The sequence below is a fragment of the Giraffa tippelskirchi genome, chromosome 13 (assembly GCF_054371585.1).
Source record: "Giraffa tippelskirchi isolate mGirTip1 chromosome 13, T2T-mGirTip1v1.2.pri, whole genome shotgun sequence".
Taxonomy (NCBI): domain Eukaryota; kingdom Metazoa; phylum Chordata; class Mammalia; order Artiodactyla; family Giraffidae; genus Giraffa; species Giraffa tippelskirchi.
Window position 1 is genome coordinate 11,947,501 of NC_137287.1, and position 21,737 is coordinate 11,969,237.

The 21,737-nt window shown below is 45.0% G+C and overlaps 1 protein-coding gene across 7 annotated transcripts in view; it reads left to right on the plus strand.

Annotated features, from left to right (window-relative positions):
• AUTS2 (activator of transcription and developmental regulator AUTS2) overlaps positions 1-21,737 on the plus strand; it is a 1,212,852-nt gene that overhangs the window by 842,917 nt on the left and 348,198 nt on the right. For all 7 annotated transcript variants that reach the window (XM_081558012.1, XM_081558014.1, XM_081558015.1 and 4 more), the window contains exon 5: positions 17,767-17,796. In XM_081558012.1, the coding sequence (XP_081414138.1) occupies positions 17,767-17,796 (30 nt within the window). The remainder of the gene's footprint in view (positions 1-17,766; positions 17,797-21,737) is intronic.

Here is a 21,737-nt window from a genome sequence, read left to right on the forward strand (position 1 = left end):
AAATACATCTCTTTTTACTCTGTGTTTCTTTGATTACCAGCGAAGCTGAACATTTTTCCCCCCATATGTTTATTAGCCATTTATAGTTCCTCTCCCATGAATTGACCTCTCTGCTTTTGAAAGAAAGGATGAGTCTCTGAGGGCTAGCCAGAGAAAAGATGCTCCAGTGATCATTACCGCAGAGCCCTGGGGCCAGGAGTTGCAGGAGAGAGAATTAGGAGCCTCCTGAGACTGCCAGGCGACTATCAAGTAGGCTTCTTCCCAAACCAGAGCCAGACTTTTTCTACACAGCCAGCCTGCAATCAGTATTTGTTCTCTACCATTTCATTTGTTCTGTTAAGAAATATTTTGGATTTTTTGAGAGGGGCTCTTCACATTCCACTCAAGTCAGTGCTTATAATTCTTCCCAGGGAGACGACCAGTATTGCCTTCTCAGTTTGGGTTTTTGCTCTGAGAGTCCCATTGGTTCACAGTGCACTGCTGTAGATCTTGCCTGAGTCTTTTACGATCCCTGCCAACCAGCCAGGAGCTGTGACTGCTCTGTAACCTTCCTAGATTTAAATCTGTTGCTCGCGTTTTCCTCGTGGTGTTACAGAGCAGCAGAGCCCATCCATACTGATGTCTTAATATCATTCTCTCCTCCTTGAATTTATAGGGTAGAATAAACCCTCTGCCATAGAAGTGCTTATTGATTACTGAAGTACATAATAAAGCCTAAGAATAAAGTAAGACCAAGCAATCGGTCCTATTCCTGGCAGATGACAGTAAAACCCTGGGCTAGGCAATCTCCGAGGACTGCCTTCCGCATGGAGCTAGAAGGCCCCCTTTTAATTAGGCATCCACATAGAATGATAGAAAGCAGACAAAAAGAGTACCTACAGTACTACATGATTCCATTTATGTAAAACTCTAGAAAATACACAGACTCATCTATAGTGATGGAAAGCAGATCAGTGGTTGTGGGGAGGATTGAAGGTGGTTCCCTCAGGGAGAAGATGGAGGGATTAGCAAAGTAGCACAAGAAAACCTTTGAGGGCAGTGGATGTGTTCACTCTTCTGATTGTAGTGATGGTTTCATGGGTGTATACATGTGTATAACCAGTAGTATATTTGAAATATGGGCAGTTTATTCATGTCAATTATATGTCAATAAAGCCACTAAAAAATAATAAGCAGTACGAAGAGGTAATCCTTGGCTCACTGTGTGCTGGAAATTTTTTTTCTCAAGAAGCTGTATTTTGAAGAATATTTAGGAGGATTTATGAGATTAAATTTTACCTTCACTCTTGAATAAATGGAGCTTTCAGAAGACTGAGTGGTATCAATCCAACATAAAATAATAAGTCATTCCAAAGGCAAGATAGCCCTCTCTTCATCTCTTGTCCTTTCTTACATTTGAACCTTAAAGGTGACTTTCGATATAATTTTTTTTGTAAGACAAAACAAGCTGAGTGTTGGATCTCTTCTCCCCCTCAGCCCCCCTAATTCTTCTGTCATTATATTTCGCCCACCTAGAGGAGAGATCCTACAATGAAGAAAAAAGACAGTTCCAAAATGTTGGCAGTCTAAAAGGGGCAGACATTTTCAACACAAAGAGATGTTTGTTTTCCTTACATTTTAACTCAATTTTTGACACAGTGGGAACTCCAGCATGGCTGCCATTTAAAATGTGATTGCCTCTGTCACAGGGGTGCTGTGACCGAAGGCCAGGAGGCAAAGCAAGGGAGGCCCAGAGACAGCGCCTCCTGCTAAGGTGCTGGTCCATTTCTCTGCATCCAAATGTTTCTTTTCTCTGGCCTGGCGAGGAGTCACTCGGGGAGACTGAAGCTGGAATTTGTACAACCTCTTTTCAGTCCCCCTTGATTTTAATCAGAAATACACAATTATTCTTTTCCTCCAAAGAGAGAAACTCAATCCCCATTTTAAATTCAATTATTGTAATTGCAGCATTCAGAAAAATAGCACATTCATTTTCTAATAAGAGATTGTGGATACCAAATTACTGCATATAGTATGTCAAAACAGGAAACTTGAGACTGGCAGGCCAGTGGGTGTTTTTATCTTGGCAATTTGTATTTTCTTGCAGACAATTTATAGTAATCCTAGCCTTCCTTGTTTATGATATAGAAGACGGAGTTTTCAAGCCATCCTAAAATAAAGACTGTTGTTACGTATAATTTAATTTAAAATCCTAGTTATGAAAATGATGAATTCTAAGAGGAGCAAAAGTTAAGTAACTCATAAAGAGAAGAAGGAAAAGAATCAGGGTTTAGTTTTGTGATACAGCAGTTCAACATGTCTTCAGATCTCCTTGAACTACCTCCTGACATTTGTTTGCCTCAAGCCATATTTCTATTCCTTTCACCATCTTGCAGTTTAAAAACATAACAAAAAATCTGATTGGTGGTAAGTTGATAATGTGGCTGTTACGTTTTAGCAATATGAGAGCACCCTGTTCCCTTTTCCTGTTCAAGTCCAGTTGCTTTCTGTTGGCTTGAAATGAGTCCAAATTAAGAAGAAATACTTTAGGATTTCGAGTTTTCTCATTTCCTTAAAAGAATAATCTTAACATTGGATTTTTACAAGTGCATGGTGTTATTTTTTTTAGGATTTACTTTTATCTCGAAATTATACTCACGTTCTTTCTCATAGATGCATTGAGATAGCCACTACCATTGAACACCTCAGCATCCATTCCATCAATTGCTGTTCAGTCATTGGTCTCCTTAATTAAACACTTTTCTGTGACACTTTCCCTGAGATGTTTGACTCATGTAGTTTATGAATTCATTCTTTCACACATATGTATTGAGCACATACTAGGTGCCAGGTTTAGGAAGAGCAAGATGCAAACTCTGAGGTAGGTTTGGGGAGAGAAGTCCATACCTGTGGAAAAGGGTACACACATATCCTTGTATCCCGGCGGGGGTAAGACCCCCTCTGCTGGACTTCTGAGTGCGTACTGAGTGACAAGCACTTAAGTTATAGTCTCTCAATTATTCACCATTTTTGCAGTTATCGAAGTTAATGCTTTCAAAAGTTTGGTCTCTTCCCAAGGTTATTCTGTTGGCTGATTTTTTTAGCTCCATCCTTAAATAGATCTTGCATATAAATAAACTCTGTGCAAAGGGCTATCCAAATAGCCCCTAATTCTGATTGGTCGGGGTCTCTGGACAAATTCCAAAATGACTGGCTTCCTAGTTGCACTGATAATCACTTGAGTTTTTGATATTCTCTGTGTCAAAAAAAAAAAAAAAAACAGATTATTCTGTGTATCTGTCCACTTATTTATTTTGCCAGTCTGAATTTGAATGAACATCTTAATGATGTCAAAGCATAAGTCATGATTTGCACAGTGCATAATCTACAAGTGAAGATTCCACATCTTAGATCTATGCATTTTACTTAGGCCCTATGCATAGGGTTAATAAAAGAATAAATGGTGATCGGTTGTGTCCAGCTCTCTGCAGCCTGGACAGAACTATAGCCTACAAGGCTCCTTTGCCCATGAAATTTTCCAGGCAAGAATACTATAGTGGGTTGCCATTTCCTATTCCAGGGGATCTTTCTGACCCAGGGATCGAACCTGAGTCTCCTGCATTGCCGGCAGATTCTTTGTCATCTGAGCCACCAGGGAAGCCCTTCTACACAGGGTTACTGACTACTATTTGACTGAAGAATAAGTCCAAATTCTATTAACCTTCAGAATTATGCAGTAAGAACCAAAAGGAATGCTTAGAAAATTGAATTCTAAAGCGTCTTTCCTTGTTGGTATTTTATGCATGAAATAAAACCATTTGTTAACAGGAAGATTCCTGTTGTTCTCTTTGAGAGGCAATGGTGGTTTCTGCTTTTATTTGTTTGTTTAGGTTATTGTTTCTGCTTTAGTGCAGCATAGTATCACGTCTTCAAACACCTCCCAAGCAGAAATCCTTGCAGAATATGATTTTCCCTCTGGCAATAAAGTGATACAAAAATCCAACCAAACATTTAAATGACTATTAAGTTACCTCATTTCTGTGTGTGATACAACATATCTTTTAGGAAAGAGTTGGAAAAAACAAAACTGTTCGCATTTCTCTCTGGCTGCTTTCACATGCTTGAACTTATTTCATTCTCACAAAATTCTTGGGGAGTAGGTGTCATCCCCTTTTACAAGTTAAAGAAAAAAATAGGTTCTAAGATGTTAGGCTCTAAGAGTAGGTGTCATCCCCTTTTACAGGTTAAAGAAAAAAAAAGAATAGGCTCTAAGATGTTAAGGGCTTCCCCGTGGCTCAGCAGGAAGGAATCTGCCTGTAATGCAGGAGACACAGGAGATTTGGGATCCATCCATGGGTTGGGAAGATGCCCTGGAGAAGAAAATGGCAACCAGCTCCAGTATCCTTGCCTGGAAAGTTCCGTGGACAGAGGAGCCTGACGGGCTCCAGTCCATGGGGTCCCATGACATGACTTAGAACAGGCATGCATGCCAAGATGTTAAGTACCTTTCCCAGGATTGCCTGGCTGCTAAATGGAGGGGTCAAAATCCGAACCGAGGTCAGCCTCAGATTTAATAAGCATGTACTATGAGTGGGCTCTGTGCTAGGTCCTGCTCTTAAGGGAGAGCCGTCTGGGGTAGAGTGGAGAGTTGGTTGATGTGCTACGTTCACTGCTGCTTACAGTCACCACACCCTCTTCAGTCTCAGCTTGCCTCTACTTACCCTCTGCTGAGCCATCAATTAGGAAGATATTTTTAAAGCAGTTCCTTTGTACATTAAGTCACCTCCATATGAACGCGTTCCATTTCAAGAGCGCGTCCATAAGTCCAGCTGTTCAGAAGTCTGACAGAGTTCACCTAGGTACCCAACCAACATAATGAGCCATATAGTACTGTACTGTAATAGTTCATAATACTTTTCACACAAATAATACATAAAAATAAAGAAAAAATTTGAACCTTACAGTTCAGTACCTTGATAAGTACAGTCGTAAGCACAACCGGCATCCAGGGACACATTTGCATCTTCGAAAGGTCAGAACTTGAAGGCTCATATGTGGAGCACTTACTGTGCGGTGCTTCAGAGAGAGTGAGACGGTGTGCTGTGCTTGCTGGGAACATGGACTCTGAAGGATAGAACTAGGTTCCTATACTGCCTCTTGCCCTTGGAAGGCTTAACTTCTCATCTTGAAAATGAGGGGTCGTCATACTTCCCTCACAGGGCTGTTGTCAGGACGTTCATTTTAAATGACTGATAGCTGTTGACTTTCATTTTAGGGGAAAATGCTTTTGCGATCATCCTAGGGAGAATCCCTACCCAGAAAGAGCCATGCTGCAGAGAGAAGATGGGAAGAGCACCTCAGGAACCAGGCTTTTCTAGAAAAGACAGCTTGGAGCCACTCTGCTGTTGTGGGTCCTCCTCTTTTTTCCTTTCTTTTTTTTTTTTTGCCAGAGGTGGACATTGTCCCTTTGACAGGGAATTGAAGGCGCACTTAGCATGGAAAGCAGGAGCTACATTCAGTGCCTCACAACCTTAGGGGCTGGAGGGAAGAATGGTTTGCAGCAGCTTCATTATCTAGGGAAAAAGAACTCGGAGTTACAAGCTCTTTAAGAAAGATGCTTTTACTTGGGAGTGTTGGAGAAAATAGAACAATTATCTATTGATGGCAAAGTGGATGAAAAAACACCTTGTTCCTTTTCCTCTGATCATCTAATCTTTTCAGACACATTCTGCCTTCCTGAAGGTGATTCAAGCCACGCTTGTCTTTGTGGAGTGGCTCCCCCACGCCTTCCTGTGGCTGGGGCACATGATCACCTGAAGTTCCCAAAGACAAACATCTCCTCCTCCTCAGGGGAGCTTCCTCTAAGGGCTGGTGCTCCAGAGGAAGTATCGGATCTGTGGAATATGTAGAAGGAGGGAGGGAGGGAACCCGCAAATCATCAAAGTGCTGATGAGCATTTTTCAGGATCTTTAAAACTGCACTGGGCCCTCTGATGAATCTAGGGACACCAGACTACTCTCTGAGGAACTCGCCATCTGCTGGGAGCAAGACTTATATATGTGACATCGGAGGAGAATTGCATTCTATCTAAACTAGAACCAGTCAGATTTCTAGCACCTGGCATGCATACCCTTAAAAAGATTTTTTAAATTGAAACCTCAGTCTTTGTTGCATAATGAATGACCGAATGATCTTTAACACCTCATGAGTGCTTCCTGTGTGTCAGGCACGGTTCTAATCCCTTTTATGTTTACTACGTATGTATTGGGGCTTCCCAGGTGCCTCGGGTAAAGAATCTGCCTGCCAGTACAGGACATGTGGGTTCAGTCCCTGAGTTGAAAAAATCACTTGCAAAAGGAAATGGCAACCTATTCCAGTATTTTTGCCTAGGAAATTTCATGGACAGAGAAACCTGGAAGGCTACAGTCCATGGGGCCGCAAAGAGTCAGACATGACTTAGCTACTGAACATGCACGCATGCATATATATATATATTGGGTTGGCCAGAAAGTTCCTTTGGGTTTTTCCATCTGCCCCTATGGAAAATCCCAAACAAACTTTCTGGCCAACCCAATATTTAGTATATATATATGTGCTAGTCAATCCTAAAGGAAATCAGTCCCGAATGTTCATTGGAAGGACTGATGCTGAAGCTGAAACTCCAATACTTTGGCCACCTGATGGGAAGAACTGACTCATTGGATGCTAGGAAACATTGAAGGTGGGAGGTGAAGGGGACATCAGAGGATGAGATGGTTAGATGGCATCACTGACTCGATGGACATGAGTTTGAGTAAGCTCCCAGAGTTGGTGATGGACAGGGAAGCCTGGCGTGCTGCAATTCATGGAGTTGCAAAGAGTTGGACATGACTGAGCTACTGGACATGAGTTTGAGTAAGCTCCCAGAGTCGGTGATGGACAGGGAAGCCTGGCGTGCTGCAATTCATGGAGTTGCAAAGAGTTGGACATGACTGAGCTACTGAACTGAAGTCACTTCAGTCATGTCTGACTCTGTGACCCTAGGCACTGTAGCCCTACAAGCCCCTGTGTCCATGGAATAGTGGATTGGGTTGAAGTACCCTTCTCCAGGGGATCTTCCCAACCCAGGGATCAAACCTGAGGTTCTTATGTCTCCTGCATTGACAGGCAGGTTCTTTACCACTAGTGCCACCGAGGAAGCCCAATTCATATACACATGCATGTGTGTGTATAAAATCTGTTTATTAATGCAATGAAAGCTCTCAACATCCTCCTGAGCTTGATACTATCAATAGCCCCATTTGATAGATAGTGGAACTGAGGCACAGAAAGACAGGTTATTTGTCCAAGGTCCTACAGTTCACATGCCACCTAGGTAGGATGTGAACCCAGGCCAGCCGGCTCCACAGTTGCAGATGAAGGAAATTAAGGTGGTCTTTCAAGAGCTCGTTGGCAGATCGGTTCAGATGAGCTACCAGGCTCTGCTAGCTGCTCCTCTGGCTTCCCTCAGACTTTCAGCCCCCTCCCCCGGTGGAAGTCGGGCCAGCCCGGGCCCTGGGCAGCTCGTCCCACTGCACCGTCCCACCCCACCGGGCCCCGGCCCGCCCGTCCTCTCATTTGTCGTTTCTCTTACTGAGCACATTTCTAAACGAGGAAGGTTGCTCTGCTTTAAGGACATACAAATGGCTTGCCCTCACCTGTCAAGCATGATCCTTGTATTTTACCAGGCCCATTATGAACGCAATCTTTCTGTCGAAAATTTGCATACCTCCTTTCTTGAAAAGTAATGACAGCAATTTCTTTCCCTCCGCTCACTTTCTGAGTGTCTCATTTAACGGCACCTGTGAAACCGACAGGCGCAGAGATGAGAAGTGAAAGAGAGCAGTTGATTAAATCATCATCAAGTCGGGCCTCAGAAAGTCAATTCTGCTTGCCGTCTGCAATGATATCCTTTTATCTTAAAGTAATGAGCTATGGCACTTTTGCATCGGGTAATGCGATAAGTTCTATTAGCATGTTCCATTTGCCTCACAAGCAAGGGCAAGTCATTTTAGCTAGCTCATATCACTGCAATCAAAGCAATTGGCTTCCCAGGCAGAGAAGAAAGAGAAAAGGCTCAGGGTGATTTCTATGGATCACAACACAGCGGAAAAAATAGACTCTAGTATTATTTTAACCCATAACATACTTTTCCTTTTTCCTCATCAGCAAATTTGGGTTTTATTAGCTCACCCAGGACTCTGAAGAGAACCAAGCCATAGTGGAAGCAAACCTGGGGACGCTCAGGCCCCACCCAAAGAAACAAACAACCTGGATCTAAAAGGAGAAAATCGCAGCCTGTGAGGCGGGGGGTTGGGGTGGGGGTTGTCACAGATAGAATCCTGCCAAAGAAGATAGCAGAGAAGGTCTCCCTGGTAATAACGCTGTGGTCTTATAATAAAATCTTCCTTCACACCATCTTCAAAGTCATTTGTAATAGGTCCCCAGGCAGGTACGGATTAATGCTATTGATGACTTAGAATCAGTAAATCAATGACAAGGAGGCAAAGGATCTGTTGCTTAAGCTTAAAAGAGACGGTTTACAAATCACCCGGCCCTAGCCTGTCAGTTTTACCTTAGGACAAGAAACTCATTTTTCTCATTTTGGCAATCACCGAGGCTTGTGAGCTCTGGGGTTTAAGTACATTTCATCTTTGGGGTTTATGTATGTTTATACCTGGCAAAATGTGACTTCCTTTCTTCTAAGGAAAAAAAGTGCTGAACGCTTCAAATATTTGTGAAATATCCATTTCTTCCCGTATTTCCAAAAACCCTACTCTATTTTAATAAGCTAAGTGGAAATTTACAGCATATAATTTTTTTTTTTCCTATACTTGGATTTCCAAGTGACTAAAAGGAAAAAAAAATATTGAAAATTAATTTGTGAGCTGGAAAACTTCAGATTGGACAGCTTGATTTCTGGAAATAGATTGGCGCTTCTAATCAGTGGTCAGAATGAACCTGGCACACAGTAGTCATTTTTAAATTAATTATTGAATGAAACTGTGTGATCACCTGAGAGATGCTGGAGGGAAAAGAAGTTTTCTCTTAGGCCCCTCAGATCACATGGGTTGTCTGAACTCTGGCCAGTTCAAGCTGAGAACTTGCAAAAATGCCAGGTTCAGGGAACTCCCCATATAGGAATGATAAAGTTACCAGCACAGAACTCCACAAGCTTCTGAAAGTTTGCTCTCGATCATACCTGCTGAACAGCTGAAGATTGATATATTATTTTCAAATGTGCACATGTGACTATCAGAAGCTGTACTCTTATCTTTTAAACTGTCTTTGGACATACACATCTTTTGATTTGGAAGTGTTTGTCACTCAGTCATGTCTGACTGTTTGGGACCCCATGGACTATAGCCCTCCAGGCTCCTCTGTCCGTGGAATTCTCCAGGCAAGAATACTGGAGTGGGTAGCCATTCCCTTCTCCAAGGGATCTTCCTGACCCAGGGATTGAACCTGGGTCTCCTGCACTGCAGGCAGATTCTTTACCATCTGAGCCACAAGGGAAGCCCTTGATTAGGCTTTCATTTTTTTTTTTTTTTCTGAGCTATTTTATTTGATCAAACATAGTTATTGTTGAAATACAAGGGGAAAGGAACCAATGACATCATTTTATACTGAGAAACCCCAAACCATTTTCAGGATTAAAATACAGTTTTTATTTCTAGGGCCCCCATAGCTTTAAATTTCACTTACAGTCAAAAGCTGGCAAAAGAGCAACGTAAACAATGTGAAATGAGAGCTTTAAGGAATGATGAAAGACAGACAACATCAGAGTTGCCACATGTGGTACAAAAGAGCTGCCCATTTTCTTTTTCATGTATGTGGAACTGGGCAGATGAAGATGGTGGCAGACCTGTTTGTAGTCACCAAGCTGCTACCTCACTTCCTCAAATAAGAAAATATGTGTCATATTTTCTGCAGGTGGCTTCTTCTGAAATTGCTTTTAGGTGAGGGGTGTCCTTACCATCTTAGATAAACTGCCTGCCCCAAAGGGGACTCTATCTGTTTTGTCACGGGCAAAGTGAAATTGTACTTGATGTTAGGTGCTGTCGTTTACAAGGCGGGGTTCTCCCTCATTTTCCTCTCATTTCCTTTAGGCAGAAAGAAGTATAAAATAACTTCGTTCAGCGATGGTGTTTGGCCCTGACATCTTTGGTGGCAATGATAAATGGATTTGAGACATGAAATAACTGTTCCAGCAAGGTCCACTGAGCAGAATGGAGAGCAGCACCCTCCTCAATGTCATTGTGTGTGGTATATTCAATGATTGCCACTTTCTGCTTACGAATGCATTCCATCACCAGGTCCCTGGAATTCCATCTTGTTCCTTCATTCCGAATGAGGCAGAGGTGTTGCAGACCTTGGCTTGTTTCTTTTTGAGTCTTAAAACACAGATACTGAAATTCCCAAGTGGCAATGAGAAATGTTTGCTTTTGAGGATGTACTGATACAATAAAATCATAATCATGTCTTGTCCAGGCCTTTTAATGGAAGATATTCTCTTCTGTGAGCTTCCCTGGGGGCTCAGTGGTAAGAAATCAGCCTGCCAATGCAGGAGACTCTGGTTCAGTCCCCAGGTTAGGGAAGATCCCCTGGAGAAGGAAATAGCCACCCACTCCAGTATTCTTGCCTGGGAAATCCCATGAACAGAGGAACCTGGCAGGCTGTAGTCCATGGGGTCACAAAAGAGTCTGACACAACTTAGCCACTAAACAATAGCATCTTTTCTTCTGGGCCCCACTTCTCTTGTATGTATGTGTGTGGTCAGTCATGTCTGACTCTTTGTGACCCTATGGACTGTAGCAAGCCAGGCTACTCTGTCCATGGGATTTTCCAGGCAAGAATACTGGAGTGGGTTGCCATTTCCTTCTCCAGGGGATTTTCCTGACCCAGGGATCAAACCTGCTTCTCCTGTGTCTCCTGCATTGTAGGTGGATTCTTTACCGCTGAGCCACCAGCCACCTCTCTTGGTTCTGCTAATAATTTTCACCCTACCCGGTGTGTTCAAGCATACATTTCTTTGTATTGAGCAGTTAAGTTTGTCAGTGTTTCCTGTGCCTTTCTTTCTTTGGAATTACCTGTCTTTTAAATCAGAGTTTGCTTACACTGCCTGAAATCAGGAATTCTAAAGATGAGTGAGATGGATTTATCAATATGATTGAGCGTCTGCTTGTGTCTCAAGGCCTGGAGGAAGATGAACGAGGCACTGCCCTTACCTACACAGGGCCCGTGCTCCAGTGGGAAGACTATTGTGGCCAACAGTGAAAACACAGTTTTATAAAGAGATGGAGGCAGAAGCAATTCTAAAAAGAGTACTGAAATTCTAAGAATTCTCAATTCTAAGAAGAGTGTTGGAAGACTCAGAGGAAATTGCATTTTTAAAGGTGAATTATAAGTTTTTAGGGGGAAACTTGGAAGAACAGAATTCCAGGCAGAGGACATTGTTAAGTGTGAAGATGGGAGGACCTGAGAGTGTGATCCATTGCACTGGGATGTGGCTGGTGCAAGGGATGTGTTAGGATTATACCACCCCAAGCGTGGATGCAGACCAAAGCCCGCCTGTGAGCTGTCTGTAACTGCCTGCTGCGAGATTAGTATAGCGGTTGAGAGTAAGCATTCGGGAACTTTTACAGCAATTCAGTAGAATAATTTTATATCTCTTAAATCTAATAATAACATATTTTTATATGTCTTTGCTTTCCTTTTCCATTTTTCTAGCAATTATTTTTTATTGTATCTTACAAAGTATTGGTCTACAACGTATAGAAAATTAAAACAAAAGCAAATGGTCCTTCTCCACAGAAAGCCTGAGAAGCACTGGGTTAGAGGAGTGGAGGGCAGTGGGAGACCTGGGAAACAGTGTGTAGAGTTTTCATTGCCCTCTAGGCCATGGGAAGTGTCATGAGCAAATTGGAATTTAGGAAATCCACTCTGTTCAGTAAAGACTTGGATCAGAAACAAAAGAGACCTTAGGCCTTGGAAAACAGTCATTAGCCTCTTGTAATGATAAAATAAAAGCCTGAAAGAAAGCGGCGGCCATGGCCGTGAAGATGGAGAGGACTTAGAAAACAGAATCGATAATGCGGGGTGAGAGAGGAAGATAGATCTGCTCAAGATTGGAGTCAAGGATGATGGCAAGACTCTTCACTAGGGCAGTTGAGTGATTGCATGGTGATGTCATCACCAAGAACAGCCTGGCGAGGGGGCAGGTGCGGGCTGAGCAGAAGATGGTGAGTCTGGATTTTGATGAATACTTGAGCTGAGGTGTTTCTAAGGCTTCAGGAAGGGGGTGGAGCAAAGGAAACATAACTCAGTAACAGTTAATATTAATTGTCTATACTTACTCTGTACTATGTCTAAGTTGTTTACATGTATCAATTCATTTTATTCTCACCATCCTAGGAGGGAAATGCCATTATTACCCACACTTTACAGAGAAGTAAACTGAGATGCAGAGAGTTTAAATAACTTTCCCAAAGTCACACAGCTGGCAAATGGTAGGCATGGAGAATTATTTAGTCTCAGCATACACGTTAGCTGGAGCCGAGGGATTCTTTAAGGACTCCCCTGAAAATCATATAGAAATGATAGACCTGCACATGCAACTCTAGGGAGACAATGACATGAATGAATATGTAGAAAAGGAAGGACCCTGAGCAGATACGAGGAAAGAGCAATATTGGTGAATGTGTACAAGGGAGAAATTCCAGCATGTTCAGTGGAAACATTCCAAATTTCCAGCACTAGGGAATTTTTTCTTACTAGATTATTTACAATCCATACAGTGGATTACACTGCAGCCTTTTTAAAAAATATGATGTTACTGGCAAATTTTACTCATTACACTAAAATATTGGATATATTGGGTGAAAACGAAAGTGAAAAGTTAAAGTAGAAACGAGGGCTTCCTCATGACTGAGGGCTTTCCTGGTGGCTCCGACGATAAAGAATCTGCCTGCAATGCAGGACACCTGGGTTTGATCCCTGGGTTGGGAAGATCCCCGGGAGAAGAGAATGACAACCCACTCCAGGATTCTTGCCAGGAGAATTCCATGGACCAAGAAGCCTGGCAGGCTACAGCCCATGGGTTACTGGCAACTTTTACTCATTAAACTAAAATAGTGTACATATTTGGTGAAAACAAAGCAGGTTACCAAATAGTAACCTTTCTTTTCATTTCTTAAAATCTATGGGTGAAGGATGCAGAGAATGAAAGAAAGACTGGAATGAATTATGTGAAGTGAAGTGAAAGTCGCTCAGTCGTGTCTGACTGTTTGCAACCCCATGGACTATACCGTCCACGGAATTCTCCCGACCAGAATACTGAAGTGGGTAGCCTTTCCCTTCTCCAGAGGATCTTCCCAACCCAGGGATCGAACCCAGGTCTCCTGCATTGCAGGCAGATTCTTTACCAGCTGAGCCACATTGTACAAATGTGTTAATAGGGTTTGTCTGTAGATAGTAGACTGATTTTTTTTTTTTTAATACTTATTTAATTATTTGACTGTACTGGGTCTTAGTTGCCACGTGTGAACTCTTAGTTGTGACAAGTGGGATTTAGTTCCCCGACCAGGGATCAAATCTGGGTCTCCTGCATTGGCAATAAGGAGTCTTAGCCACTGGACCACCAGGGAAGTCCCTGGTGGGTGATTTTTGAACATGTATTTTAATACATATGTATTAATTTTCAAAAAGAGAAAATATTGGGGTGAGGATTGGTTGGTTATTTCCTGGGTTTAAGAGGTAAGACTTGTCTGGGAAAGGAAGAAGTTGCCTCCAAAGGTTTGGTCTGATTTGGGGAAGAAGAGGTGAAGAGGCAGTTGGATGTGATGGGTTGGAATGAGCACAGGTACCCAGGTTAGGAACTGGTCTCTTGCTAATCCTGCATTTGAGGCATGTGGCTTGGATTTCTTGCCTCCTGTTTCCCTCTCTTGTCTGTGGTGGGTCGGGGTCATGTCTTTGTCTGAAGGCTGAGTGGCCAAGAATTCTTCCCCATCTGGCTTTTAAAATGGAGGAAAGGATTTTCTGCTGTTCACAAAGGGCTTTGAAATCCAGTCATAGCGAGTACTCTGTCACCTCGAACTGGTCGTTAGCATGCAACCTGTTTGATAATAAACCAATATAGGACCTTGGTGTCAAAATGCTTAAAATGGTCAAATCAGCCGGGACCGCATTCCTGTATCTGACATGCCTTTTCCATTTCCCGGCCCCATGCAGAACATAAACCTGACTCAGGAGGTGGCTCCGTGTGAACTCTCATAAATTGGAGTGGGTATCTAGGGAGTGGGGAGCAGACACTTCTTCTTTTAACCTTTCAGGACCAGGAATCATTTGGCCAGAAATCCACACCGTATTGAACTTAGGGTGTGAAAGCCTTACAGTGTATTAAATGTGAATTTGAGACCATGAATTCTACCCACACCGACTCCATAAAACAGCCTCCCTTTTTCATAAAGCAGGCCCATAAACCGCTGCCAGTGAAGCAGAAAGACTCCTTAGGACTGTGGCTCGCTTTCCGTCTGGGGTTGTCAACAAACCCCCTTTATGAGTGGAATAGACCTCTTGTATGTGTCAAGCTTCTGGCTTTTTACAGAGTGTGTTAGGAGCCAGGCTAGGCAAACGTTCGGCGCTGTTTGCTGAGTGCATTTATTGCCTTTGCATAATTTATGAGCTGGAGGGGTTGACCATCATTCGTCTCTGCCAGGGGCTGGCACTCCAGGCTCCAGAGAGCGGAGCTGTAAATTGGATGGTGCGCTCCTGCTGAGCTCACGGCAAAGTCCTCGGGTCAGTATGGGAATTTAATACCAGAAATGGAACTGTTTTCTCAGCGCACCATGTGGGCCCCAGCGCAGCACAGACTGTTTTGGCAGACTCTGCGACTGGCCTTGTCGAGGGGCTGTCACTCACCCGGCATGTTGTGTGGGGAGCCTGAGCATTTTTAATCGGCTTGGCATCCGTGCTGCTTCCATAATGGATACCAGTAGGTCTCAGTTCTTCACCATATGCTTAACTCTGGAGACAAGGTGCTTCTGGGTATATCAGTAATTACTTGATGCAGAATTAAGTGGACCTTGAAATTAGAACTGGACTGTTGGAAAGCAGGAAGCTTAACACTTTGATAGAAATAACCATTCCCAGGGACGCACTGCTGTTCGGGTAGGGGGAGGGGCATGGACAGCGGTGGCTCTTTTCCCCACCGTCGTCCCCACTCTTCCTGCCCCTGCACGCCAGTCCTTGCGGGGGTGTGGGCAGATGCTCTGCCCCCGCCTTCAGCTGCCGCTGATTACCTCACAAGGCGGGCTGTGAACATCTGGGAAGACGAGCCTGGCTGGCAGAACCCTCTTCTGTCTTCCACACCCCTCCTGAATCATGCTCTGTCACTCTTGAAAATGTGCCTGGAACTTAGGAACCTCAAGGAAGGAAGGCTTCGCTGAGGGCAGTGGAGAAACCACACAATCAGGAGAACTGTTGTCCCTCATCCTCCGCTGTTGGAGGCCTTCGAGATCTTCATCCCGCCCGTTTTCTTTCTCAGCCAGTTTGACTTATTATCACAGAGCAGTCACTCCTCAGGCAGAAGAAAGTAAGTTTATACAATCTGAGGTTGGGAGCTTGGCTGAAAACAAGGCAGTGGTTAAAGCACTGTCACCAAACCTCTGATAACCCTGTGGCATTGAGGAGCCAGTGGAAGAGCAGAAAATGTTACAGGCCATGAGGTTGCCATGTGAGTTCCTAAATGCATATTGCGCAGACATTTTAGCCCCCAAACTGAGTCTTAGTAGATGTCCTCATTTGGATGGTGGTTTTGTTACTTTCAGTTGAAAGCTCTCTAGTGGTGGTTTAAACTATGTTAATTTATTGTTAACTTATCTGAACAAAAAACTCCAATGCCTGGCTGCTCTGAAGTTGGTTCCCATGTCTGGATTGTGCCAGGATTTTTCTTCCCTTGTCTTTGTACTTCGGCTTTTGGCCTCATTTTTGCAAAATGGCTGCCCCAGATCTGGACATTGCATCCTCATGCAGTGATGTTCAGGGGAAAGAAGCAGTGCTTCTGCTTTTCTCCTTTTTGTGAAGAGGAAAGGATTTTCCAGAACCTTAGGCAGACATTTCCTGAAGTCCTAGCCAAAACTGGATCTTACATCTACCCTTAGCTGCAAGGGAAGTTGGGAAATGGAAAATACCTGACTTTTTCAGTCTCGAAATGTCAGGAGATGGTACAGACATGGGAGAAGAGGGGCTGCAAATGGCTGTGGGTGTACAGCCAGCAGTGGCTACTCTATAAGCGAATTTATTTCCCGTTTCTGTTCATAGCTACATCAACTCCCTTGTCCAGGCGGCCACACTAAAATTCCTTGGCGTCATCCTAGACTCGTCCCTCTTGCTTCCACACCCACATGTCATCAAGTCCTGTCAGTTCTACCTTCACAGTCACTGTGCCATCTGCTCTGTGTGTTAGTTGCTCAGTTGTGTCCGACTCTTTGCAACCCCATGGACTGTAGCCGGCCAGGTTCCTCTGTCCATGGGATTCTCTTGGTGGGAATACTGGAATGGGTTGCCATTCCCTTCTCCAGGAGATCTTCTCCAACCCGGAAATCGAGCCCGGGTGTCCTGCATGGCAGGTGGACTCTTTACCGTCTGTGCCACCAGGGAAGCCGTCTGTTCTGCCCTTTCTCAAACCATGCATCGTGCTGGTCTAGACAGCATAAGGGTTGCCAGCCTGGTCTCCCCATGACCTGGTCCTTTCCTCACAGCACTCTGTCTCTCCTCCACTCCACGGCAGTGTCATCCTCACGGAGTAGGTTTATCTCTGATCACGCCACACTGGTTACTTCTACTACAAAACCGAAAGCTACTTTAGGACCAGGCCCGTGTCTTGACTGATTATCTGACCCGCTTAGCGGTGCTTATCAAGGTCCATCGCGTGAATGAATAGACGTATTGACATGCTGAGTATTTACTCTCACAGAACACATCCTCTTCTTACAAATCAAATATCGGATAACAAAACTTTATTCTTGGTTTTAGAATAAAAATGTGCGTTCTTTTTTTCCTTGACTTCTAATGAGGAACCCAAAGCTTTGGGTTAACTGTCACTCTCTGGTCTTCTGAAATTGTGCTCAGTGGTTGGAATCTGTTAGATACCATGTGAGTTTCCTGACCTAAAGCTTTTTTTTGCCCGTATTGTTGATTTGTTACCTTGACCTCTTGTCCTTGGCATGTTTTTAATAGAGAATATTCCCTCTTTGCTCTGGCTGATCACAGGTGATGAGCCTTGCCTATCGTGTTGTGCTTCCTTCCAAGTCCACGTGAGAGAATAGAGTGCCCAGAGGTTCGCCTCTTTTCCTCTAGAAAAGCAACAGGAGAGAGAGCCATTCATATTAGCTAAAGGGAAGACATCTCCATTGAGAAATTGATTTTGCTTTGACTCCCATTGAATGATCTTGATTTACGTTAGTCTCGGGGCTGGATTGGCTCCTCTGTGGGCGTCCCCTCTGCTGTGTGGTGAGGGGTGCTCACTGGTGTGACCAACTGACCACAAGATGAGCCACGGAGCACAGGCATCAGATGAATTCAGTAGAATGACTTCCCCACACTTTGCTTTTTTTTCTCTTCGCAGCACCTGAACTGAAGAAATTTTCCAGCCCAGACACAATGTTTCCTATTTCCTTTACTTACCTTGCTTTTTTTTTTTTCTGTAGCAATAGCAAAAACATAACTCAATTTTTGCACTAATGCTCATTCTCTTGTCTTCCTTTTCAGTGTGACAGTGACAGTGACCAGGAAGAGAAGGTAAGCCCCTTTCATCCCCCTACTGTGGGCACAGCACACAGCATCGTGAACATAGGGGTCTCCCTCACACACTGCAGGGGGTGGGGTGCCAGCTTCATGCTGACAGCACGTCTCTTCTGCAAAGACGGGCTGCATTCACACTGACATTTCCTATGATGAGAAATAAATCTTTCACTTGTGAGGCCCACTTTTAAAAAATAAGCCTTTTAATGTTGTGTATATATGACACTACGTTTTTCACTTTATAGAAGATTTTAAAAGAGGAAATTGTTTATTTTAATAGCCATCTGATTTTTCTGGTTTTATCCTTGATTGGAACATTAAACCTGCTAATATGCATTTGTAATGTCGTTCCTGCATTTCTGTTACTGACCCATATGCTTCTTCCTGCTTTTCTGTACATATTGGCCTTCTTGATAGAAATGATAATGGTTTATTCCTATGAGTTTGGGTTTATGTTAATGGTTTATTCCTGTTCCTCATGGGGGTGGGGGAAGAGGTGGGCCAGGGCTGTCAGGTGGGAACCGCCTTCTTCTGGTCCAGGTGGATGGTCAGGTGGGAGGGTGCTTCTTCCAGCAGGTACACGCTCTGTTCCGAGGCTCACGGCCACCAGCCTCGGTGTAGCCGGTTCCACACGGACCAAGACAAGGAGCTCGGTTTGGGGGCTTCCAGAAGATTGGATCACAACCTGGTAAAGTGTACATTCTGTGGCCCGAGCCAAAGGGATTGTCTGTCTGTTTGGTTTTTCTTTCTAGCTGTCGCAACCCTCCAACCAAATTTCTTTCCAATGTTATTGCCTCTCTGTGTATTTCGAAAAGAGTTAACCTAAATATCATGGTTTCTGTATTGCTTGGCACTAAAAGGAATGTATCCATCCGCCCCCCATCCCCAGTTTCTGGGTCTGTCCTGCCCAGCCGGCTTTCCTGAGCTCTTCTCCCTGACTCTCACCTCCAACGTGCTGGCAAGTTTTACTCAGAATCCTGTGGTTAGTATTTAGTGGGATCTTTCCATGGAGCCCAGCATTTTCCCCCTCCTTCTCTGCTGCCAGCCTCCAAGAGAGATCTAAAGGCCCTTGTTCTGTGCTGTCGTTAATTTGAATTCAGCATATGCAGCCCGTTATAAAATGCGAGACATCATCATTTGAGCAGGTCAAGCATATTCAGATGAAGACAAATGGTGCTTATTTGATTTCCTTAAAATCAGGAAATGAAAAAAGTGCTCTCTGGAGAAATCATGTTCTGCCTGACTTGGATGATAGACCAGTGCATGTCCCCCAGATAAGAACAGGCTCTCGCCTTGAGGTTTTTATCTCTGAAGGACGGCTAGGACTGTCAGCTTGCTGACATGTGCATTATCCATGTCATTTTAAACAAAGTGACCTATGGAAGGGTGCGCCGTGCTGTGACACGGTAATGGGCTGTTGGATGACAGTGGAAGTACACACTGAAAACGGGGCTGTGGGTTAGTCTTTTGTTCAGCTGACAAGTAGGCACTTCCTTCCTCCAGCCCCCGGGGAGGCCTAACTCTTTGGAAGTCATCCCCCTCCACTGTGTTTCTGGCAGCCAGTGTGCGGTGGGTGCCTGAGGCATGTGGGCAGCGGTGGGCGTTCGGTGATCGAGTAAGCCCGCTGGCCCCCAAGCCATCCTGGCCACATCCCACAGGGCAGTCATTGTCTTTTTCCATCAGGCATCCCGGGGACCCAGGGAGAGACACTCTGGCTGCTCCGGGAGATCTTTTCCAGGTGATGGTGGATCTCACTCTCCAAGTGAGTGGCCCTTTCCAAGGGGACGAGGCTTCCTTGGGGTGGCACTGCCAAGCACATGTTCCTGCTTTATAAGGCAGAGTGAATTCAGGAAGTGTCCCAGTCTCCAGCAGTGGCAGAAGGTGGCAAGGCATCCAGTCTTGTGTTCCCCGAAGGTGTCGTGATGAACAGTCTCAACCTTGACTGTGCTTCTGAATGCCGCTGGAGCTGCACAAGTCCCTGATGCCCGGCTCGTGTCTCAGGCCAGTGCCTCAGACTGTGCTGGTGGCTAGCACCCCTTGTCTACAAGATCACTAACTATTAATGTTGAGAATTATCAGCGCTGCCTGTGGTTTCCGGAGGCATCTGGGGGCCCAGGTGTTTCCTGCATCCCAGGAGCACCCCAGCTACTGGTTTACTGGGACCTGTGTCCCCGCATCTCTGCCGCTCGGGTGTCCATCTCCGAGTGTGGGAAGCAGTGAAGTGTCAGCCCAGGGGCATGGGTGAGAAGGTAGCCAGCGCCCATGGCTCTTGAGTTTGGTGTGAATTCTGGACAGTGATGAAGAATAGGAGATGTCCATAGGCAAGTCCACGGGAGGGGTGATGGTGGGCACAGAGGGCTGTTGGGAGTGGTCAGTCCTTTGAAAAGGGGGGGATTCCTGCCTCGCCTCCCCAGCCACTTTCCCTGTGGACCACAGTGGCCCCGCAGGTCCTCCTCTCCTTCCCCAGGGGCTCCTCCACAGCGGCACCCCCCTGTCTCTCCCAGCCCTGTCGCCTGGCGTTCCTCCAGGGGGCCCTGGCAGGAGCCGTCGAGACTCTATAATTGCCGTCGTGCCTGCTTGGCCCCGTTGTAGTTAAGACTGTCAAGGCTTCCCCTTTTGGACTGAGATTGTCTGGTGTTTATCACTGACTTTAACACCATCCTCCCAGGCTTCTGCTCTGCACCTGGGCCTGGGCCCCCGTCAGCCTCCGCCTTGCCAGAGCCTCTTGCTGGGCCCGCTCGGAGCCCCAGAGCTAACTCTGGCTGCCTCCTGTGCTCTTTGGAGGACTCGTATTCGAATCTGAATTGCTAATGGCGGCAGAGATGCCACTCAGTGTCCTGGGATCCGTTCAACAACCCCACCAGGGAGGCTGTCGGAGGCAAAAGTGAGACTTGCAGGGGACCCATTGGGATTTCTCTCCAGAAGACCTGTCATTCTCTAACTCCATAGGGATCTGCAGAGCTGGTGGTCTAAAATTAGGGTACCGTATTTCACACAGCTGACTGAATTAAGATAAACTCTGCTTTCCTCTGATACGAAGCTGTAATTTATAAAATGATACCCTTACTAATTAATGTGGAAGTGACTGAGAAGAGGGCCAGAAAGCAGAGTTTTCCATAAATGCAGGAGACATTCTCACACATGGAGAAGGCTTGACAGGACACCGAACACAGCATCCCTCGGTGCCCCCACGCCCTGCCCCCCCAGCTGTGAGAATGCATTTCACCTTAATGTCAGCGGCCCTGGAGGACTTCTGTGAAGAGTAGCAACAGGGTGGAGGAGTAGAGAAGGCTGGGAATGCTGCATCTTAGATTTGGGATTGTTCTTTGCAGTTAGTGTGGAGAAAAGAGGCAGCACTTGGCACCTTAATCACCCAAATTAAGCAATTATTCCAGTCCCCCACCTGAAATGAATTGGTATAACGAGAACAAAGAGGCAACACGCATATTTCCCCATGTTTGGCCTAGATTTTCTCTTGTTTCCCCTCTTTCTCTCCTACTGGCAGCATCCCATTGTGCTGAGAAACACTCCCAGTTTGGTTGTGAAATCTAAGTGGAGATGCAAAGTGATTCTCCTTCCATCCACCCGCTTTCTGTGTGTTCTGTGGGCCACATGATCGAGGTGGTTGGAAGGGGCAGTCCTCAGTGGTCATGCGCTTGGGCCGCCGAGTCTGATGGCCTGGGCTTTTTCCTGACTGTCCCTCACAGCTCCGGAGCCACGGACAAGCCTCAATCCTCTCATCTGCTAAATGGGGATAACAACGGCCCCCACCTCGAGTTTTGTTAACAGTTAAACTGGCTCCGTGCCTGATCCGTGCTCTGTAAATGTCAACTTTCATTAGTTTTCTTAGAGTCGAGTGAGGGAGAATCACTTGGGGAAGGAGGAAGGCAATCTTCTTCCGAAAGCTCAGTGTCTGCCAGAGAACATGCCAGAGGATA